Source organism: Phascolarctos cinereus, unplaced genomic scaffold (genome assembly GCF_003287225.1).
Source record: "Phascolarctos cinereus isolate Bilbo 61053 unplaced genomic scaffold, phaCin_HiC Scaffold_2;HRSCAF=192, whole genome shotgun sequence".
In the NCBI taxonomy this organism is placed as follows: Eukaryota; Metazoa; Chordata; class Mammalia; order Diprotodontia; family Phascolarctidae; genus Phascolarctos; species Phascolarctos cinereus.
Window position 1 is genome coordinate 147010604 of NW_027555625.1, and position 24444 is coordinate 147035047.

At 40.5% G+C, this 24444-nt stretch overlaps 1 protein-coding gene and 1 long non-coding RNA gene across 5 annotated transcripts in view; one reads left to right on the forward strand and one right to left on the reverse strand.

Annotated features, from left to right (window-relative positions):
- Window positions 1–24444, reverse strand: part of LOC110209543 (uncharacterized) — a 41084-nt gene that overhangs the window by 7578 nt on the left and 9062 nt on the right. The window contains exons 1-5 of one of the 4 annotated variants that reach the window (XM_020988162.2): window positions 15232–15311; window positions 13013–13515; window positions 5368–5456; window positions 989–1115; window positions 504–599 (exon numbers count right to left, since the gene is read on the reverse strand). In XM_020988162.2, the coding sequence (XP_020843821.1) occupies window positions 504–599; window positions 989–1115; window positions 5368–5456; window positions 13013–13046 (346 nt within the window). In that variant the 5' untranslated portion in view covers window positions 13047–13515; window positions 15232–15311. Of the gene's footprint in view, window positions 1–503; window positions 600–988; window positions 1136–5367; window positions 5457–13012; window positions 13516–15231; window positions 15312–20030; window positions 20790–21398; window positions 21513–24444 lie in introns of those variants that run through there. The other 3 variants (XM_078149669.1, XM_020988171.2, XM_078149670.1) reach the window with 3 other exon arrangements.
- LOC144455820 (uncharacterized) lies at window positions 15217–24189 on the forward strand. Its single transcript, XR_013484614.1, has 2 exons — window positions 15217–15945; window positions 23864–24189. It is a non-coding gene; the product is annotated as an uncharacterized LOC144455820 (long non-coding RNA).

Here is a 24444-nt window from a genome sequence, read left to right on the forward strand (position 1 = left end):
GAAAGTAATGTTTACAAAGATTAGTGTGGGCACAGTATATAGACAGGACTGCAAGAGGGATGGGAATAAGGGAAGTCAGCTGGGAAGCTTCTGCAGCAAATTAGGCCAGGAATGAGGAAGCTACGAATTGGATGATGGAAGTTGCCATTCAATGATTTAATTCAATTCAATACCTACAACAGTCCAAGCAGACCCTCCCCTGGTCTCAAAGAGTTTAATGGGTGAAGGGATGGGAAGAAATGTACATAAATAACTATGATGTCAGAGACAAACGTGATAAGTGTAGAGGAAAAGTCCAGGCAAAGTACTGAGACATTTAAGGGAGAATCAACTGTTCAGCCAAGTATATAAAGGCACTCATACAATGTGGACTTTCACTTCTTCACAGACACAGGAGAACCTGATGAGAGTTCTTCACAAAATATTTCAAAGTTCTAACCCCCACCAACTAATTGGACTGTTATTTCCAATGACTCCCCCCCCTATCTATTTACTCTACTCACCTAAGTGGCCACCTTTTGGGTCTTTTCTCTCCAGCATCCATGGCTCTTTTTCTCGTTCCAATTGGGAAATTACATCAGGCTTAGAAATTGGAAGCCCTGTTCATGACAAAAGAAATGGATATTTATGCTGAAGGTAACACAACCACTTATTTTTCAGGAAAAAGAGAACATGATAGATGGAATGGTCTAAGGAAATGCAAAGAACTTCTGAATGGTATTCAGTATTATGGTCATAGGAAGGGTGGAGAGTTGCAATGCATAATGATGCAAGCCTTTCATTACCTCTTCAGGTATATGCAAGGACAAAGATGCTACAACCCAAGGGGTAGCACAATAAATTACCTATGTCTAATTAGAAAAAGTAAAATGATGCATGAACCCCAAAGCAAACCCAATCCAGCTAAATCCTGTACTTATGAAGCCTTCAGCTATTATGGAAATGAGAATGCCCAATGAACAAATTCACAAGGGAAAAATGTCCTTACCCAACAACACCAGATTTCTATACCTCTCCAACATCACATCCCTGTACAGGTTTCTTTGAGCAGGGTCCAACTGCTCCCACTCCTCTCGGGTAAATTCCACAGCCATATCCTTCAATGTCAATGATTTCTGAAAGATCAAATGCATTCCTGCAGTTGGCAACACCAGAGATAACAGAAAGCACAGATAAGAACTGCTCTTTATCAGAGTTTGACAAATACCACGTCAAGTCTAAGGTCCTATTTATTACACAACTAGCACTGCACTAGATTTTCTGGTAGATACAACTACAGTATAAGGCACAGTCCCCAACCTTGAAGCACACAATCCTGTTGTGGCTAAACACATACATGTGAAACAGAACAACATAACATATATAATCAAGTGTCAAATTGTGTGATACAGACAAAAATGCTTTGGAGGTTCTAAAGGTATCTAAATATAATGGTAATGAAGGAAGCCTTTAAGAAGGTGGGATCAGGGACAGCTAGGTGGCACAGTGGATAGAGCACCAGCCCTGAAGTCAGGAGGACCTGAGTTCTAATCCGACCTCAGGCCAAACACTTGACACTTACTAGCTGTGTGACCCTGGGCAAGTCACTTAACACCAATTGCCTAAAAAAAAAAAGGTGGGATCAGAATTTGACTGGAAGGTATTATCAAGAAAGCATTCCAGGTACATGATGGTTTGGGGAAAGCACAGGCAAATATATTGAGATTTAAGAGTAAGGCATGTGAAGGGAAAAAAGAGAAAATTAATCCACCTGAAGCAGAAATTCATGCTTTCTGTAATATCCTTTCTTCTATAAACTTTTCCATCTCTAAAAAAAAATCTTTAGGAACAGTCCGACTATACATGTATCAAGAATTCTGTGAACTAGAAAGGAACAAGCAGGCTTTTGCAGACTAAATCATTAGCTAAATAACTGAAAAGTAATGAGACTGAAACTCTACTTTGTTGTTTTAGAAAAAAAAGCATCTGATACAATAGAACAAATACAGCCCCCAACAAAGTATTTCTCATGTATGTGTTAAAAGCATATAAAATTCCTTGGTAGAGCAGCCATAAGGATAACATAAAGCAAAGCATAAAACAGGGGGATATGCAAGTATTTGTGTTGCCTCTGTTATAGGGGATGTATTGCGAAGAGTCCAAATGGAAGAGAAATTCCCTAGAGAGGTGAAGTCCTCCCGCTGTTCCTATATGCAAAAAATGCTGAATACATCAAACCCCAGAATAATCTTGCAGGGGTGGGGAACCTGTGGCCTTAAGGTCACAAGTGCAGCCCTCTGCGTCCAATTTTTACAGAACAAATGTTTTCATCAAGGAGATTTGTTCTGTGAGTTTAGATTGAAGGGCTGCACTTGAGGACCTCAAGGGCTACGTGTGGCCTTGAGGACACAGGTTCCCCACCCCTGCTCAAGCATGTTAGCCAAGTCCTCCGTGCAGAATTTCACAAAAGCTACGAACAAGAATCACAAAGGACAAGAAGGCCTGAATGGATTAAGGTATACACTGGCAGCAGGGCATACATCAATGTCACAGATTCACTGAAGCACAGATGACGGGTCATTATCATCACAATCTATATGCTGACCATTTTTATTCTTACTATCAATTATTAAATTCACAATCCTATATAAAGTGGTTTTTTGTAAGTAGTGGTTTCCTGAGCTCATTTTTCCCTGAGGCTTGATCCTACCACCTAAGTCAGTCATTAAGATGCCTAGATTTGAAACAGCGGCCTTATCTTATACCCAAGCATTGATCCTAACTCCATGACAGGTATATTTAAAGCTAGAACACTCCAATGTCTTTCTCTTAAAATCCCTAACTGTTTTAGTGAAATCCACTGACCAACTTTTTAAAATTTTCAGACTTTTCCTTAAACCATTTGCAAGAGCAAATAAGTCTTTATCAAGAATTTGTAATTCACAGATAATTGCTCACAGATTCCATATGGCAGAACTGTATAAAGCAAGGAAGCAGAAGGAAGTATACCTTAAATAATGTTAATCTGTTGTTTATGGTACTACTTTAAAAAGCAAAGGTGCAGGGTTGGTCCTTTATATTACTGCTGGGAAAAGTACCATTCCCAACACAGTAGGGAAAAATTATTTGTCACAAGATTCATGCCTGAAACCAGAAGTCTCAAGGTTTTTTCTAGTCCTAGCAAAATGGGCCCCAGCACACCAGCTGTGTACCATTTTTTAAAACACACACAGTTTAATCCACGAAAAATACTTAAGAAACACAAGGGAAGATAATTATTAGAAATAACACACAAGATGAATATGTGAAATTAATAGGCCTTTCCCAGTTCCCATCACCCACCCTCCTCACCCTCCCCCAGGACTTTCTCTCTGATATTACCTCCAATTTACCCTGCATCTATTTTGTGAACATAGTTGTTTCTGTGTTGTCTCCTCCACTAGAATGTGAGGTCCTTGAGGACAGGGACTGTGTGTTTTGCCTTTCTTTGTATCCCCAGCACTTAGCACAGCGCCAGGCACACAAGAAGTGCTTAAATAAAGGCTTGTTAACTTGCCATCATCAATCTTGAATGTGATTAAAGCTGGCATTTAAAAATGTATTATGCAAATAATACTGTATTGGGCATAAAGCTTTTGTTTTAGAGACATGGCATTTTTTCTAGCAAAGCATTTAGAATGTATAATATAGCTTATAAAGATCTAGGCTCACATTTTAGGTCAATCTCTTGTACTTCTGAGTCAAGCAAAAGTTGTCTACTGCACAGTCAAGTATTCAGAAAACTGACATCTGGGGCTTGTGTTAAGGTCTCAAGATAAACAATCCAAAGTATGAACTACATATGTGTTTTTTAAGTCAGAGACTTTTAAAGCTAGCATTCTGGGAACACAAATTATAAGATTTGTGCTTAAAGCTCATATGACTATGAATGTTCAGAAACTGATATTATCTTATAGAGCAGGTAAGAACTGACTTACCATTCTTACCAATAACAAGCAAGTATCATCTTACTAATTTATTAAGAGATTATTTTCAAAATAGCCAAGAGATTTGGATCTGAAAGGAATTCAATATCCTTTTAGTAGTACTTGAAAAGATAAAAGTTGTACTAATGTTTGGATGACACTTAGGTGACCACATTACAGATGCTGTGCATATGAGTAGGAACTGGCAACTAAGAAAATTCTGGAGGCTTTGTAACATTAAATTCTGAAAATTATTTTAACACATAAAAAAGGTACTCATATCTCCAAATACATAAACGGCTATCCACATAAGAAAATATCTGCATTATTGTAAAAATGGATGATGTTTACTCCACCTAAGTTTAATGAAGTCAAATGATTCTGGGGTTTGGTCATGCCACTAGAACTTAGTTCTGTAAATGTTTGGGGAGCATAGGGCTAGAAAAAGGAAAAAATATGGTTTTGAATCTGCTTAATTTGATATGGGAAATTTATTATCTATAAAGCAATTTTCCTTATGCTTCTAAAAGATGGCAAAGTTTCTGTATGACTGCAATTAAATCAACACCCCATCATCATGAAAAGTGGTCATATATTATCTTATATTCTCAGCATCTAGCATTGCCCTATATATGAACATGCAAATGTCTGTTAAAGATGATACCCTGAATGTGTAATCATGGGTAATATCTTCATTTTACATTCTAATTTTTATAAAAGTCCTGGGGAGTGGGGAATTCAGACCTGTAATTTCAATGCAATACAGAATCCTCAATATAGAAATTCCCTCCACTGATACAGAAATTCTAAGAAAATTTCCCGAGTGACTACAAGACTGAATGCCTTGTCTACTATTTACCAGAGGCAGGACTCGAGCCCAGCTCTTCCCAACTCCAACACCAGCCCTTCATGTACTATCTCTCACAACTTAAATAGACCTGTAAAACATGTGGGAATGATACAGTGCTATATGTCCAATTCAACTCAACAGCTAATGAATGCCTACTTACTATACTAAGGCATTAAGCCTGACCCTGGAGAGAATTACAGGTGTCTGCCAGATACAAAGAAAAACAAAACCAACCCTGCCTTCAAGAAGGTAACATTCTACTAGGGGTGGTTGGGATGGGAGGTGGAGACAAAGGGTGAAATGCAAGATGCACAGAGAAGTATAATTTGAAAAGGGAGGGGGCATACAACTGGGCAGGGCACAGAGCTCTAGAAAGCTTCAAGGAGGGATGAATGAGTGAATGTTGGTTAGGGAAACACTAAAGAAGGCCAGAACCACTATTCAAGTATAGAACACATTTTCTACCACTAGACTCTTTGAATAGGCCTCTTTGAGATGTGCCAGGCAAGGGAAAAAATGTATCCGTTCTTTGAACAGATACCATTTCAGTAAAGAAAAGAAACCACAAATCACCTGGGACTTCGTTGTCAGGACCACAGCAGTCATTCTATCCTCCCCCGAGCTCTTCTTTTGGGAAAGGGGGGAATCTTGAGGAGGCAAAGCTAGAGAAAAAGAGAAAAAACTTATAAGAACAGCTCCAAGGCTAAGCTGGAAATCCCCACATCTAATGGGAGTCACCTCTCATGTACTGCAATAGCCTCCTAATTGTTCTCCCTGCTTCTAACCTCCTCACTTACAAGTGGTTCCAACCTCCACATTGGTGTCCCCCTCCCAAAAAATAGCCCTTGGGGCAGCTAGGTGGCGCAGTGGATAGAGCACCGGCCCTGAAGTCAGGAGGACCTGATTTCAAATCCGGCCACAGACCAAACACTTGACACTTACTAGCTGTGTGACCCTGGGCAAGTCACTTAACCCCAATTGCCTAAAAACAAAAACAAAAACAAAAAAACCAAAAAATAGCCCTTAAGCACAGGTCTGACCACATCATTACCCTGCTCAAGAAAAATCAATGGCTCTCTATTGCCTCTAGATTGGAATGCCAGCTCTTCAGCTTAGTATTTAAAGCCCTTCATAACATGGCTCTAGCCTCCTCTTCCCAGATGTTTTACACAGCAATACTCTCCATCTTGTAGTGCATATTCCAGCCAAACCAGCCTACTTGCTGTTTTCAGAAGCCAGCATTCCATATACCACATTCATGCCCACAAACAGGCTTTCCCTCCTCGGAGGACTTAGCTTCTTTAAACCTCACTTTATGAGCAGCCTCCTCCTAGAGGAAGTCTCTTGATCACCTTGGGAGTTAGTGCTCTCTCCTTCCCTCATCAAATTTGTACCCTCCCCCCCACACACACACACTGCCTCTGTGTGTGTTTATACATTGTATATCCCAGCAAAATCTAAGTTTCGAGAGGGCAGGCTGGTTTATCCTTTTTTTTTGTCTTTGTATCCCTAGCACACCTTGCACATAGACGTCACCTAAAAAGAAATGCTAAATCATACACCACCATGCCCTCAAAGAGGTAAGACAAATGGGAATCGAGAAATCAACCCCAACATTTCCTAGGCTCAGAGAACAGCCAAGAACTAGGACTTCTCCTCATGGCAGGCTGAAGGCAGGACAAAGGGAAAGACAAAAAACAACAGAGATTTACAACTATAACAATGTAAGAACACAAACTCTAGGTGATTTTCATAATCAATCTTGGTCCAAAAAAACATATAAAAAAATTTACTTTCCCTCCACAGCCGAGAGGCAGAATGTTCATTCTATTGCTGGAAGGGACCTCAAAAGTCATCTTAATCCAACCCCCTCAGAAGAAACTAAAGTCCAAAGAGGTTGCGGCTTGCCCCTGTGAATTCAGGTCCTCTGACTTGAGGCAATTCCTTTTCTTCTGTACCATATGTTATTATACATGGTCCCCGTAGCTGTTGTTTTGTCTTAACTGTTTTCCTTTGTTACAAGAGAAGGTTTGATTCCAAAGCTATAGATGTGGTGGTAGAGAGGCTCTATCCAGAAACAATTGGGAGGCAAAAATAAAAATTACCGACCAAACTTTTTTCCTTTGAGACAACAGTCCTGGTCTGGGAATCAGGACCTATGTTGTAGAGTCACATTTCTATATCCTATCTTCTGTGTGATATACAGTATAGTATTCAACTGTCCTTCAACTATGCCACTTATGGAAAGAAAAACTTCTTATGCTTTTCTTAGTTTTTAGAGGATATGCAAAGAATTACTTTGTGGAACTCTTTCAAGAAACTGCCTTTCTAGATAGGACATATTATAGAAATAAAAATATGTTCTTTCTATAAAAAGTTACAAAGCCATGAATTCCAGTCTAGACTCTGTCATTACCGAACAATGACATCTTTTTGTTAGTTTTTTTTAATTCTGAATTTAAACCACAAAATAAAAGTAGCATTTCCTTATATATATATAGTAGAAAAAGATTGCATCTGAAACTGCAGGTCTTGATTACGTATGGTTTGCTTTTCTTTTCAAATATATGACAGTCAACATGTAATTTTAGAAGCTACTCTATTCATCTCTTATTCTTTCTAGCCTTCTTTCTGTTTTCTTCTATACATTTTTAAAGATGTTTCAATGACCCACTTTTCTTTTCTTTCTCACTACCCTAACCCCCTCTGGTACCATATATACCTAAAATACAAAAAAAAAAAAGCCATTTCAACAAATACAAAGTCAAGCAAAACAAACTCCCATGTTGTGCTGGCTGTTTAAAAACGCAGGTCTTATTCTGTATCTTGAATCCACTGCTTGTTGCAGGTAGGTAGCACACTTTATCATGACTCCTCTGGAATCATGGCTATCAGAGTTCTAAAGTTTTTCAAAGTTGTTTTTATTTATAATGTTATCATACTTTTTCTTCTGATCCTGCTCTCTTCACTGTATCAGTTCATACAAGTCTTCCCAGGTTTCTCTGAAATAGTCTCTTTCATCATTTCTTGACATGATATTCTGTTACACTCATACACCATAATTTGTTTAGTCATTTCTCAAATAACAGACAAACCTTTAGTTTCCAGTTCTTTGCTAAAACAATAAAAATTTGCTCACTCGCTCGCTCTCTCTCTCTCTCTCTCTCTCTCTCTCTCTCTCTCTCTCTCTCTCTGTATATATATATATATATATATATATATATATATATATATATACACACACACACACACACACACACATATATATTTGCCTAGGGTCCTCTTTCTCTTTCTTTGGTCTCTTTGGGGTATAGGATATAGGGTATAGTGGTACTGCTACCACTCAAAGGGTACTTACTGTAGTATATTAAGCAATGATTTTCATCTATTCAAACCTATTTCCTAACATGTAAAATGGAAATGATATATGCCCAATGTGCCTGAGTGAACAAGGACAATGTAAGAACAAAATATAAAAGTAATTTGACAAGTGAAAATTTAATTCAACAAACATTTATTCAAAACCTACAATATGCAAGGAATTATGCTGGGTACTAAGAATGCCAAGACAAAAATGACAATCATGTATACGGATAAATAAAAACAAGACAATCTGAAGAGAGAACATTAGAATCTAGAGGAATCAGGAATGGGCTGCTATAGGAGTTACTGGTGTCCCCTTCATTAGCAGTCTTCAAGCTGAAGCTAAACGACCACTTTTCAAGTACAATATTATAGTAGGGATTGCTTTTGGTGTGGGTTGGTCTAGATGGCTGAGTTCTCTTACAACACTACAATTCTATAAAAGACTTCCCATAGGATGAAGTACATGCATTGAACTTTAAAGGAAGCAAAAGATTCTAAGGGGCAAGAGTAAGTCAACAAGCATTTATGAAGCATTTTGCTATCTGCTAGGCCCTGTGCTAAGAGCTCACATTCCCAGTGGTGCGTAACATGTAAATAAATATATGCATGATACAGAAAAGATGGAGGTTATCTCAGAGAAGAGGCTCTGGCAACTGAAGAGACTGAGAAAGGCCTACTGCTGAAGGTAGCATTTGAGCTGTCTTGAAGGAAGCTAGGGATCCTAAGAGGCAGAGGTGAGGAGAGGAGAAAAAACATTACAAGCATGGGGTATATCCAGTGTACAGGCAGAAAGACAGGAGATGGAATGTAATGGACAAAGACCATCAGGTACTCCAGTATAACTGGACTATGGAGTACATGGAAGGCAGTCAAACATAACAAGACTGAAAGGTAGGAAGGGACCAGGTTGTGAAAAACTTTAAATGCCAAATAACTTTCTCTTTAATTTTATAGGTAAAAGGGAACCATTGGAGTTTATTGAAGGGGGAAGGTGGCATGTGTAACATGGTCAGATTTACATTTTAAGAATTGGGGTGGTAGCTGTGTAAGTGGAGAAAAAGAAACAGACAAGAGATGTCATGAAGGTACTAACAAAAACATTTGTCAACTGAGTTTATATGTGAGATGAATGAGACACTGAGGATGACACAGAGGTTGCAAATCTGGGTGGCTGGAAGTATAATGCCATCCCCACAGTAACAGGGAAGTTTAAGAGGGGAAGGTTTAATTTGAATATGTGGAGCTTGAGATGCCCATGAGACATCTAGTTTGAGATATCTAAAAAGCAGTTGGTGAAATGGGGACTGGATCTCGGGAGCCTAGATCTAGATATACAGATCTGGCAGTCATCTACACAAAGATAAGCATTAAACCTATGAGACCTGATGAGATTACCAAGTGAGATAGCATAGAGGAAAAAGAAGAAAAAAGCCCCTAACTAGCGAGTGTGCCATGGAGGAAAAACCAGCAAAGGAGACTAAGAAGAGGCAGTCAGACAGGTAGGTGGAGAACCACCAAGAGTGCAGTGTTACAAAAACCTAGAGAAGAGACTCTCCAGGAGAAGGTGAACAACTGTACCAAACTGGACAGAAAGTTCACGGATAAAGATAGGGAAAAACCATTAGATTCAGCAACTAAAACATCACTGGTAACTTTGGAGAGAGTCGTTTCAGTTGAATGACTAGGTTAGAAGCCATATTACAGAGGGTTTATAAGAGAGATCAGAGGAAGTGGATGTACCACACATAGCTATATTTTTCAGAGTTTAGCTGAGAAGGGGAGGAGAGATATAGGATAATTAGCAGGGTTTGGTGGAATCAAGTGTCTTTTAAGAATGGAGGAAACATAGGCATGTTTGAAGACTTCAAGAAAAGAGCCAGTGCAGATAGGGAAGAGAATAAAGATTAGAAAGAAGTTGGACCATCTTTTGTAAGATATGTTTTAAAGATTCATTTTGTGCACAAGTTAGGATAAATAGCCACTAAAGTCCCTTCCAATACTTAAATTCTGTAATTCTTAAATTCTATATGATAATGGGGGCAAGCAAACTGCTTGAGAAAGTAAAAGAGGAAAGAGTCAAGGGTACACATAAAAGAGCCAGCCTTGATAATGACAAGGGCCACCTCTTCACTAGAGACTGGAGTGGAAAAGATAGCGGGAGAAATGTACAAAGTGTATGATATGAGAAAGGTAGAAGAGGGAGCTCTTGTCAAGCGGACTCAATTTTTTCAGTGAAGTATGAAGCAAGGTCCTCAGCTGAGAAGATAGGAGGTAATACCCTGAGCAGCTTAAAAGGTTTGGAAGAGATGCTATGTAGAATGGGATAGAGAATCAATTATAGAGAGTAGAAGGATTGCCTTGCTGCAGTCAGAGCCCAGCTGAGTGTCAATAACATAATCTATATTGAATCCAATTAGGGTTTCTGACTTCCTCCAATTCATTCAGCAGTAGGTGAACAGGAAAGGAGCCAGAAAGTAAGAGTAATCCAGGATTAGAGTTTGGCAAGGTGTGATCAGTGATAGAACAACGGGGTACAGAACTGAAAGTGAACAAGGGAGTGGTTGCCCCCAAGACAGAAGCCAAGTTAAAGGCCTTCAAAACCAAGAAGGCAGTCACAAAAAGAAAAAAAATCTGAATGTCCTCCACCTTCTGGAGACTCAAGTCACTTCAACATTGGAGATCGTCCCAAAAAAGTGCCCACAGGAGGAATGAGCATGATCACTATGCTATCATCATGTTTCTCTTGTCCACTGAATCAGCTATGAAGACTGAAGACAACACAACCCTGGTATTATTCATTATGGCTAGCAAACACCAGATAAAAGACTATAAAGAAGCTATATGACACTGATGCAGCCAAGATCAACACACTGATCTGGCTTGATGGAGAGAAGCTAATGTCCAATTTGCCCCAGATTATGAAATTTTAGATCTTGCCAAAATTAAAATCATCTAATCCACAACCTACTAGCTCCACATACAATAAAATTTCCTAGTACAGACTTTTTTTTTTTTTGCTTAGGTAGTTGGGGTTAAGTGACTTGCCCAGGGTCACACAGCTAGTAAGTGTCAAGTGTTTAGTCTGAGGCCAGATTTGAACTCAGGTCCTCCTGACTTCAGGGCCAGTGCTCTATCCACTGCGCCACCTACCTGCCCCTAGTACACACTTTTAAAAATGGGGCAAGGGATTTGAGTAAAGGGTAATGGGTTCAAATGATTCACTAAGATGTCGAGATTGGGAAGGAAGCAGAATGTAGTGAGGGCAAGGTGAATGTCCTTAGAAAGAGCTGAGGGATGGAAGGACTGGACGTTACAGTGAGGATAAAGAATAAGGGTAAGGGTTGTAAGGCACAGGAAAATATGGGATGATACAAGACCTGATAAGACATATGAACTTCAGAGTTCGTGAACATGGAAGTAGAATATTTGTAGGTAGTGGCAAGATCATGAGGACGACTACCATCTCTGTGTGTAGCTGAGTGAAAAATTAGACCACAGAAATTCAGTAGACTGAGAACTAGAAAACTAGGTCCCCTAGTAGGAGGACAGGTACTGGAGTGCTGAAAAAGACTGGGAGTCAGGCATAAACTCACTGAGTTATCAGGTAGAATGTCCTAAGGGGTCACTAGATAACCACCACTAGAATCTGGATCTGGTCCTCAATTTGGATAATGTGAACTCATTGGAGAAAAGAGGGTGAGGGTGCTCAAGGGAGACTAGAAGTGGTAATGAGAAGCAATGGGCATTCCGACTCCCTGCCATGACCAGTGAATTGGTGAGCTCAAAGTATGGCCAGTACTGGAAAGGGTGAGAAAGGAAGCAGGATCATCAGAAAGAAGCCTGATATGAGTGATTTACAGAAGATGGAAAAAGTGAGAAGAGACTTAATTTGAAATTAAAGTTTGTTAACTATGGAGCAGACGTTCCAGAGGCTGTAGAGGAAGGCATTGGCTGTTCAGGAGTGGGACAAGGAAGAGTAAAGAGGAGGGCTAAGTAGATGGGAATAAGAAAGTGGACAGCCAAGGTTGGGGGCAAGGGTAATGGGAGGTGAGGGGTTAGTAGCAAGGGGTTCTGTATCACTATAATGGGGAGAGTATAAAAAGAGACAGGAGAATGTTAGCCATTGAGGGATGAGTTCAAGCAGAGTATCAGTGAATGGGGAGAACCATTAAGGGAGAGAGGTGAAGCTGTTCTAGGTCATTTCTCCTGGCCCATCTTCATGCTAGGTATGGCCTAGCCTGTGTGGCTCCAGTGAAGCCTCCTCACAGGAGGCATAACAAGGAGGAGGTATGGCCTCAGCTCTGGAGAGAAAGGGCATTCTAGGCATAGGAAACAGCAAGTGGAATGGCACAAACTGGACATACAATGCCAAATTCTGGGGATGCCAAATATGCCAGTTTGGCCTTTATGTGGAATGCATAAAGGGAGTAGTGCAAAATAAGTTTGGAAAATAGAGGCTAGAGGTACACTAACCACACTGAGGGGTTTGTATTTTATCCTATAAGAAACAGAGAGCCACTAATTCCCCAACTCTTAGGATAAAAAGCCTAGAAAAGAGTAGAATGTCTGAACTATCCTTGACTTTTGATCCAAACCCTATCATAGGTGCAAACAATGGAGTATGGTCTTTACCCTGGCACTCAGGAGAAAACAACATGATGTGTAAATAAAGGAAGGTGAAAACTAAGCTAGAAAAGTGAAACGCACTTGAAATCCCAAACATCTTACTTACCAAGTTTCCTAGTTATTTATTTACCACACCCAGTAGTCTCTCTGATGTTTTTTCTACTTTCCCTACCGTTGGGAGATTAACCCTTGCTCTACTTGGCCCCATCCTTCTTTTAATCCTTACCTCTCTCTCCGAAAGTCTGGGGTAATTTTTCCATGGTCACCCCTTCCTTGCTGCCTTGGTATGTTTAATTTCACTCAAATCCTGATCTCCCAGATGTAATAAAGGAAAATTTCTCTAGTGCCAAAAGCTCCAACTTGCTATGTTTCCAGCCTCTTTCCTGAAGTTCTCTCTTGGAGTCCAATCTGTCTCTTTCCTAGAATGAATTATGACTGTGAAGGTATCTTCTACTTTCACTTTCAAATTCCCAACTTGTCCATGTGGAATGGGGATTTGGTAGTTTTAGGAAAAACTTTCTTCAGTTGAGGCTGTTTGTTTTTTTTTTTTCCCTTAAGTTCACATTTATTTCCTGCAGTTAATCAACCTTGTAGAATACCCCAGCTGGTCCCCCTGGCCTCTACCAAGAGTTACCAGGAGGATCAAGACAGCAGCCCATGACAGGATGTTGTCCACCAAACAGATCTGCCAGCTTTTTCCAAGGCCCTTGCAGAGGTAGCCCAGAGACCCTGTAACACACAAATGACAAGGTGAGCATCAAGCGATTAGGAACTGTCTTCAAACAGGCACAAAGAGTTGATTCAAAAACACACTTAAGAGTTAACAATATTAACTCATGCTCTGGACATGGAGTTAGTCAACATGAGTTTGAATGCCACCTCAGACATTTACTATTGTCAAAAGTGAATTCTTGGGAGAACATAACTGACTCCATTTTGTGACATGGTCTCTTTTACTATCTGCTTTCCCACAATCTCTTTACAATTTAGAATAATTCCAGGAACTCACCCACTTCTCTTTATTCATGTAATAAGGTATATATAGTAGGAGCTTAACAAATACTAATTAACTGATAGATAAAGAAAATATGGCCTTCTCAGGTACGGTGTAAATGGCTATACTAAAGGCCTTTGTAACAGAGTATTTTTTTCCTTTTACTAAAAATGTACCTTTTCCTTTCAATATGTCCTACTTGACCTTACCCAAATTCTGCATCAAGGAGCTCAAGAGAAAAGAGGGAGGGAGAAAAGAGGGAGAGAGAGAGAGAAAGGTATGTATGCCACAGAGGACATATATAAAGTGAATGGAACTGTGAGACACACATGTCTATCACTTACTGATAGTGTGTGTCATATTCTTGAGTGGAGAAATAAACTGCAGGGTACCTCTTCATCAGTAACTATGCTATGGCTAGCAACAACCTGAAAACTCTTGCAACACCATCTGTGTGACCCTAGCCTAGGCAAGTCACTAATTAACCAGACTGTTTCCTCATCTGTAAAATAATAAAAACATCTACATCACATGGCTGTTGGGTAAGACTCAAAAGTGATAATATAGGTCAAGTACTTTGCAAACCTTAAGGCCCTACTAAATGGTGGATAATATTACTATGTAGAATTTTATACCACAAGGTACTTTTTTCACAACCACTCTGATTTTTGGCAAGTCATCATAGCATCCCAGATCTTGGGCTAGAAAGGACCTCAGAAGCAGTCCAGACCAAAAAGTGGGGGGCCACGGAGGTTTAGTGACTTGTCCAAGGTCACAGAAGGGTGGGATCTGAATACATATCTAATAACAATAACTGCTAACATTAATATACAGCTTAGTATGTACCAAGTGCTTTACAATTATTACATCATTTGATCCTCACAACAATTTTGCCACTATGATCTCCATTTTACAGATGAGGAAAGTGAGGCAAATTGGGTTAGGTGACTTGCCCTGGGTCACACAGCTATGTAAGGCCGAATTTGAATTCAGGTCTACCTGACTCCAAGTCTCATAGCTCTATCCATTGCACCACCTACCCGCCCCAATCTAGTTGATTCTAAATTCATTACACTTTCTCTTCCCCCTCGGTTGTTAATTCCCAGACCCTGCCTCAAGAAGGCTGGGGAGCGCGCACTGGTTTAAATGCAGCCATACACCAAAGTACAAGATCACACAAAAGTTACGCCCCAAAACATACAATCACACAACACATGCGCAAACACATGCCAGGAACGAGGAGGGAGCATGGCGCACGCGCATATCCTCTCGCTCAGCCCCTCCCCCAAGCGCTAAATCAGAGGCCAAAGGCTCCGGTCGAGGGATTAAGGTCTGGTTCGCCCTCACGAGAGGGAACCGGGAGCTTCTTCCTCCAGTCTCTGACCCCTTCTCCCGCTCCCCCACCTCGAGGGCACACACCTACACACACACACTCTCCAGGCTTAACTCACCTCCCACGCGGGAGCCGGACCAGACTAACAAAAGGACTGTGAGGCCGGAAACGGAATTGCCCTTGGCCCTAAGGATCCACCCTCCATTACTAACCAAACTACAATTCCCAGAATCCTTCGGACTCGACTACGTCCGGCTTCCACCTTCCCATTTCCCACAACTCCCCAACAATGCCAAATTGTGAAAGACTGCGCGCCGTTGCTTACTTCGCGGAGGGTCTCGTGCCTCCGCCTTCCCCGGCCGCATACAGTTATACCTCCGGCTGACCTCCGTTCGGAACCTGGGGCTTTGCTACCATCAGAGGAGCTGCCCCTGCTCAGCTTGGACCCTAAAACACTTGGTGGAGGGAGGTGTGAGCGGGAGGTGGATCACAGTTACCATGGAAACCGACCCAGCACTCTGCCAGCGCGTGATTTGGTACTAGCTTCTGGGGAAGGATGCCTCGGAGCAAGAGTGAGTCGTAGTCTCTTCCTTTTACCTAAATGTGTTTGATGTTTGTACCTGGTGGCTTAGAGACTGGAGTCCCTGCTAAACCATTTAGCAACTAATTAATCTGGAACTGGTTCCTTAACCTCTGAGGATACTCATATGAAAAGAGAGGACAATAATCTACAGATCAATATTTATGAATCACCTATAAGTCCAAGACGCTGGGGATACAAAGGCAAAGAAATGAAACAGTCCTTGGTTTCAAGAAGCTTGAGTAATAGAAGGTAATGTGACGTGAAAAAATGCATAGTCTCTGACCCACTGGTAGGCATATAATCCTTAGGAAGTCATTATCAATAAAGTCTGGGAGCTGGACTCTTTGGACTCTGTCTAATGCTTTTCCTTTGCTTTCTTCTCCCTCTTACCGCAGGGGGAGGCAATAGAGAAAGAACTTAGGCCTCTCTGGCCAACCAAATCTGTATGGCAACTAGGGACAGGGCAGAGAGAGTTACAGCCTTTCTTTTAACACAACTCTGAAATCTATTCTTTGACTTCTCCATTTTCTTGGTTCATCAGCAGGGTCTTCTCTGAGAGACTTCTCCTTATGTTGTGCTTACTAACCAAATTTTCGTCTTCTGTCGCCAAGCAATAATCGAGTATAGTGCACACTATGCGCTTTTCAATCACAACTCATAATCATATTTGGCTCCTTGGAGCATGGCTACTACTGATGGGGTACTTGGGTGCCTGTGCTTGCATCCCAGTTTCTTCTTGGCCTCAGAAACACAGTCTCTGGCAGTTTCCCACCAGCCCAAGGACCCTGTCTATGGCAATAACTCATGAGTGGACCCAGTGAGGCAAACTATCTCTCCCTGTTACAAGAACAAGCTGACCTCTGTAGAATTTCCTTTGTATGAACAGGACTAGTTTGTACCAGCAGAACTATCAAGTCCTGATGCCCACAGTTACCATATACAATCCAGAGGTCAAGCTATAGATGTCAACTCCTGAAGCTATCTTGTTTCAGACATAACAGACCAAAAATATACCCTTTAGGAAACCCTGCGGTTTCTAGTAGCGAATGACATAATTGTATGTTATCACCAAATTGGCATACTTGCCACATAATTCACTACTTTTCCTATATAAGCTTTAGCATCATTCCTGTTAGGTTGCAAGTTTCCTGAGGAGCTCTGCCCACCATGGCAGGTTCCTTGAGAATCCTTGCCCACTGTATAGCATAACAATAAATCTTTGCCACCTTGACTTAAAGAATGCTTGAGTCTGTGAATTCATTCCAGATGACCCTGCCCTGTACTCCAGTCCTTGAAGGGTCTCTCAGTCTCTCAGAGAGCAACACTACTTCTCTACCTGTGGAAGTAAGAGGTAGTTTCTGATACTGTTTGTCATGAGCCCCCATCTGTGCAGCCCAATACCAAATGACCAACAAGCGACAGTATCAATCAACATCACTTAGCTTTTACAAAGGGATATTTACTGAGAAAGTGTAGCAATGGCCAAACTACAACAGACTCACAGCTGAGATCACACTCCCCTCTTCACACTCTGTCCCTGGGGAGTGTGCACTCAAAAGTGATTCCTACCAAACATCCCCCCTGCGGGGGTGGGAGGGTAGGGTTACCTGGCAATGAAAATCCTTTTCTCCCTTTGCAAAGTCTCTACCAAATTCACTTCTGGGTGTGGAATAGCCAATTGTTCCGTTGCTGGCTGGACACAATGTCTCAGCTGCCAGGCTGATTGACTGTTGAATGGCTGGGCCTAGAAGGTCTGTCCTCAGGGCTGACTCCTCACTGTACTACTGTAACTACCATCAGACTTTATAGACTCCAGTTTCTGGACTTGTGGTGGCTTTTCTGACTTTTCAAACCTCCCAATGTCATAACCTTCTGTAACCTAGGCTTCAGCAGGCTGGCATGGAACCCTGGCTCCAAGGTTGCCATGGCTCAAACTCCCAGTTCTGCGGAGTTCACCTCCGGCACTGAAACTGGAAACAAATGATACATACCAGAAACAACACTAGACCCATTTTTCAGAGCTAGGAGAAAAGAAAAGTAGCAAGGGAAGGGAAGTGTTTCCCCTCTCCCTGATTCAGTTCATAGCATCCATATTGGGCACAGCAGATAGGAGTCACCAAAAAGAGAGTGAATGGCTCAATCTCACCAGTTGTAAAGACTCAAGCAGCCAATCAAAGGAGGCCACCCTCACCCGCATGGCAGGGGACATAATAGGTTTTATGTCAGGTAGCCTAATAGAAGGAAAGGAGGAAGGCTGCAAGGGAGAGGAACAGCAGAAATAATATTTTCTTCCTTCAACATTTTCAGAGTGTTTTGTACCTGTCACACTTTGTTCTTTTCTGTACTAAACCTATTGTATAGTAGATTAGTGTGTTGTGTGGTTTACCTCCAGCTCAATGACGATAGGAACCATGTCTTAATTTCATTTGTAATCTCTTTGCAAACTAACATAATGCTTTACATAAGATAGGAGTTTAATAAATGGTGGTTGTTTTTGTTTTGTTGTTTGTTTTTTTATTTTGGTTAGGCGGTGGGGTTAAGTGACTTGCCCAGGGTCACACAGCTAGTGTCAAATGTCTGAGACTGGATTTGAACTCAGGTCCTCCTGACTCCAGGGCTAACACTCTATCCACTGGGCCGCCACCTAACTGTCCCCTACAAGTGGTTGTTGAATGAGTAAATCAATGAACCTAGGTGTAAGCACCCATAAAAGCAATTGCCTATCAGCAAGCACTTACTCTATGCTAGGCCCTGCGATACAAAGACAAGCATGAAATAGTGCCTGTCCTTTGGAGAACAATTTGGAACTATGCCCAAAGGGCTATAAAAATGTGCATACCGTTTGCCCCCAGCAATAGCACTTCTAGGGCTGTATCCCAAAGAGATCATACAAATGGGAAAAGGACCCGCATATACAAAAATATTTATATCAGCTCTTTTTGTGATGGCAAAAAAATTGGAAATTGAGGGGATGCCCATCAATTGGGGAATGGCTGAACAAGTTCTGGTATATGAATGTAATGGAATACTATTGTGCTATAAGAAATGATAAGCAAGCAGACTTCAGAAAAACCTGGAAAGACTTGTATGTACTGATGCTAAGTGAAATGAACAGAATCAGGAGAACATTGTACACAGTAACAGCTACATTGTGTGATGACTAACTTTCGTAGACTTGGCTTTTCTCAGTAATGCAAGGATCTAAGACATCTCCAAAAGTGTCATGATAGAAAATGCTGTCCACATCCAGAGAAAGAACTATGGAGTTTGAATGCATATCGAAGCATACTATTTGCTTTTTTTTTCCTTCTGTTTTGTTTTCTTTCTTCTTTCTTGTGGTTCCTCCTATTGGTTCTAATTCTTCTTTACAACATGACCAATGTGAAAATATATTTTTTAAAAAATAGTGCCTGCCCTCAGGGAATTCACATTCTATCAGGGAGATACAGATGTTAAAAAGAATACATAGACTATATACAAGATAAATACCAGGCCAAAACAGAGCTAAAAGATTAGGTATTGCCAAAAGATTAGGTATTACAATAAACCTAATGTCTTTATAATCCTACTCTCTCTATCCCCAGGCTCTGTTTATCTTTGTGGGAGCAGATGCCGGTTTCTTAGGCAAATGTTTTGTAATCATTGTTCTTGTCATACTATTTGAATAAAGATTTTTCTAATACTTTAAAAAAAAGTTTGTCAGCCATAAGAAATGATGACTATGAAGAATTCAGAGAGGCAAGGGAAGATTTATATGAAAGGACAGAAAGTAAAGTAAGCAGAACCATATATAAAACATATACATATATACACACACACACATACAAAATGACAACAAAATAGAAAAAAAAACTCACAAAGCTGAATGCTATATTAATTATAATGACCAAAAGTGTCCCTGAAAAGGAGCTAAGAAAATTTTCCCTCAACCCCCCCCCATCTTTGCAAAGTTTGGGAATGATGGATGTAACTTACCGGCCTATGTACCATCAGGCTCAGTTGGTTAGTTTTGCTGAACCACTTTTCCTTTTTATTCTTTGTTACAAGGGATAATTTTCTGGGTAGGGAAGGAGGGAGGTATATATTCAGAAATGAAGATTACATAAAAATATGTTAATAAAATTTAAAATATTAGAAAAGTAGTTTGGTAGCAAAAGAGAAATTGAATAAGTAACCATAGAGGGCAGCAAGTTCAAACAATAGATTTAATATGGGAAATCTTTTAAAAAGCTTTATGAAATGTCTGGTTCCAACGTGATTATTAGAAATTTAACGAAGTGGCAGGCCTTAATGAAAGATTTCTCCAAATCGATTATGTGCCCTCATTTATTCGCCAGCATGTCGTCGCTGATGTTGGATGACAGATGACTTGCTACTGAAAACTTTCCCGCACACACTACATTCATAGGGCTTCTCTCCAGTATGGATTCTCTGATGTCGTGTGAGAGATGAGCCATCAAAGAAGCATTTTCCACATTCACTGCATTCATAGGGCTTTTCTCCAGTATGAGTCCTCTGATGTCGAGTAAGTGTTGAGAGACCAAAGAAGGCTTTACCACATTCATTACATTCATAGGGATTGTCTCCAGTATGAGTTTTCTGATGTTGAATAAGGGAAGAACGGATGAAGAAGGCTTTCCCACATTCATGACATTTATGGGGCTTCTCTCCAGTATGAATTATGTGATGTCTAATAAGGGCTGAGTGCTGACTGAAGGCTTTTCCACATTCAGTGCATACATAGGGTTTCTCTCCTGTATGAATTATATGATGTCGAACAAGGGCTGAGTGATGTCTGAAAGTTTTTCCACATTCATTGCATACATGGACTCTCTCTCTAGTGGAAGTTTTCTTGCGAGTCATAGTTACTTGCCTGAAACCTTTTTCTTGGGAAAAAGCTTTCTTCCAAGTTTCCCCTGAAGTGCCTCCCCTTTGCCCTTCCAATCTGCTCTCAGGCACATGAATTCTTCCAAATACAAGTTCCACAGGAATGTCACCTCTGAGTTTTCCCATTAATGTCTCTGGTGATTCTGCTTCCTCAGACCTATTTTGTTTTAGAGTTGACTCTTGGGTTTCAGGCCTATTTTCCCAATCTAAAACAAAGAGAAAACACAAATGTCAAGTGTTCCCTGTTAATACATGCTTACTAGATTAGATTCTATAGGAGAAAGGAAACTGCCGTATTAGAGGAATAATAATAAAACTGAAAGTAATGCTAATTATGCATCTCGGACATTGGCAGACTCTCAAACTGCCCTGTAATCTTGGGAGAGAAAAGAAAGTAGGAGGCAGGGTAGGTTGGTGTACATAGCCCATTAAGTAAGGTGTACACATAGAAAGCTTATCCAGCATTGTAAGGGTAAGGAAGGGAACAATGACCAGATGGAGTTTTCAAAATGGTTAGAGAATAGAGTGTAACTTGGGAAAAGAACTTCTAGTGAATAAAGAAAAGTAGCCCCTTCAAAGAGCAAGAACAGGGCAAGAATTCCTAGCTAGGAAAGGAATCCATGAAGATGGAAGCAAAAGAATCAAATATGAGAAAAAAATGGCACCCCTTCTCCCCCAAAATGGAAAAGAGACTCTTCCAGTAGGTCCGTGGCAATAACAATTTCAGCAGTCCTTGGAGCCCCTGAGAGCTTCCCAAATTAATTGTTGAGCTATTACTTCTAGTGAATCTCATCTGCCTGGTTTTTTCCACTTACCAATAGACATATATTGTGGGATCTCTCTCTCTGCAGTTCTCTTTAGATTGAGCATCCATGGTTCTTCCCCTCGCTCCAACTGGAGAATCACATCAGGTTTAGAAATGGAAAGCCCTAATCAACACATAAAGAAAATATTGCTGTTTCTGCTGGGGACCAAACAGCTGTTTCAGGGCTCAGTCCTAACCCTGGGCCTGGAGTAAGGACGACCTGAGTTCAAATCTAATTTCATACGTTTACTAGTTGTATGACCCTGGGCAAGTCATTTAACCTCTGCCTCAGTTTCTTCATCTGTAAAAGGGGGATAATAATTGCGCCTACCTTCTCAGGGTTATGAGGATAAAATAAAATACTTGAAAAGTGCTTACCATAGTGCCTGGCACAAAGTAATAACTTAATAAATCTTGTTCCCTCTCTTAGTCTATAGAAAAGTGAAAAGGGTATCATAAAACTCAGAAGAAGGTACAGAGATCTCTGAAAGGAGAATTAGGGTTATGTTACCAGTAAGTAGCAGGTTTGTTGGAATTAATTTATGTTTTCACTGACAATTGGGAATCTCAGATGTATAAAACTATCTGAACTTGGACTTTAGGTGAGAAGCCCCAGCCTGAGTAAACAAAGAATAAGGAAAAGAGTAAGGAAGCTGCCTATTTTCAACTCTATAAAGTGAAGTCCTTTCACCTAGGAATGGGAAGAATAAGCAAACACCTTCATTGAGGCCCAAGGAGGCTTAGGAATTACTCATCCCAGAACCAAAAGAATGAATATAAACATTCCACAGCTGGTAATAATTAAGTAAATCGAGGAAGAAAATATACACCAGTGGGGATGTGGTCAAAACACTTAATATTATATCTCTCTTTTAAAAACTTGTGGTATTTAAATGTTTAAAAAAATTATGGCTTAACTTGGAATTGAAATGAAAGGGGTGCATTGTCATAGAATCATAGTATTGTACAGCTGGGAGGGAACTTAGAGATTGATTTAGGCTAGAACAATTGAAAAAGGATTTATAGAATAGGGACTTGAGCTGGAAGCAACTTGGGATCACTGAAAGCAGTGCACAATTTCCTAAGTGTTACCCAGTTTGTTTTTTTCCTATTCGGCTGTGAGCCTAATTTACTGTCCACCTGCAACACTTATCCAAAAGAGGTGTCCTAAAAGTCTTAGCGTAGTTTTAAACTATTAAAGCTATTAAACTATTCAGCTATTAAGCTTAAAACTACGCTAAGAATTTTGGAACCCCTTTGTATATACCAATAGACTTATGCAATGGGCCAACTATTTGTCATAATCTGGGTAATATGTATTCCTCATCCACTTGGTTTTTCCTGTATGGATGGCTAGGGTGATCTTTTGAGTGATTTCATAGGATCATAGTTTTGGATCTGGGAGGGATCTTTAAAACCATCAAATCCAACCCTCTTATTTATACTCCATTAAGATTCCCAGATCTTTTTCAGGCAAACAAATATCTAGCCATCAGTCCTCCATCCTGCAATTATGAAATTGATTTTTTGAAACCATGTAAGACTTTATGCCTATATATTTAATTCAGATTCACAAGTGTGGGTATTTCCTCCAATGAAGGGAATTGCAAGCCATCTCTGCCTGCTTATCCTATGTGACTATTACCATGGCTTCTTATAAGTTCACCACAGGGTGTTTATGCAACATGCTGGAGGTCTTCCTTGCCTTCTTCTGACATTGTGAGGATACCATAGGCTGTCTTTGTGCCTTGCTTTTGCCACCTGATTAACTCAATCTTCTTTTTGCTCATATATTTCTTTGATCACATATTTTACTGTGCTTCTCTTCCATGATTGTTTTTTTTAAACATTTGTTGCAGCCTACCCACACACACCATGTACCTCCCCAGTGCTGTCTAGGTGATACTTGTCTGTGTTGACCCTGAACCATCAATGACTATTTTCTGGGTTTGGCCATTCAACTCATTCTGAATCCTCCTAACTGTACTGTTGTTTAGGCCACTTCAATTTTGTTCAGAAGGCATGAGAGGCTTTGTCAAATGCTTTGCTAATTAAGCTATATCTATATCAATCGCCTGATCATATAACCCTATTAAAAAAGGCAATAAAGTTAGTCTGAAATGACTTGTTTCTGCTAAAGATGGGGATCTGGTGCTCAGAAGAGTGGTCAGGACAGCAAGTGTAGATTTGGTGATCCTTTGCATGGAGGTGACAGTGGAATCTGCAGGGGAGACAGAAATGGCCAAGAGAAACAGTATAAAAGAGAATCAAGAATAGACATTTGGAGAAACACCTGCATTAAGGGAAAAGATGCAAGAGATGGAAACAGGGTAGTTAGAAAGGTAGGAGAAGAGGGAGGAAATGTGGTATGCCTGAAGTCTCTGCCAATTACCACCTCTATATTTACCTTTTTACAAATATAATGTAAACTCCTGGGTAGTAAGGTTGCTTTCCTTTGTGTCTTTGTATCCCCAGTCCCTTGCACACATAGGTATTTAATAACTACTTGTTGAATGGGTTTGGAAGCCACAGAAGAGAGTCTCCAGAAGGCTGCAAAGAAGAAGCTGATGAAGTTCCTGGTGGATGGTCTCCTCCTTGTCCATGAAGCCTCAGACACAGACTCCTCAATGTCCCTCTGGATTGTTCTCTTCTATTGTTTCTCTGAGCTACTCAAGGGAGCTCTAGACCCCACTCTTATTTTCTTGACCAAGACATTTTTGGATTCACCATGTGATGTCTCTCCTTATTACCTGCTGCCTCTCTAGCCTTTATTTTGATTTATAAATGTATAAGCATCTCTGCCTGGGGCGTATTTTCTCTTTTTAGCCTTGACACATGCTAAAGTCTCATGAAATCCTGCCCTTTACCCAATCCTGACAAGCATGACTCTACTTTCAGTGTTGCACAAAGGTTTCTGTAGTTTCAGGGTAATTCCCACAGGCTTCTGGTATGTGAACATACTTAAGACATACAGTGATACTAAAACATGAACGGGACCACAAAATTTAAAGGTAACTCTAGTTCATTCTCTAGGATGCAGTGTTACCACACTGAAG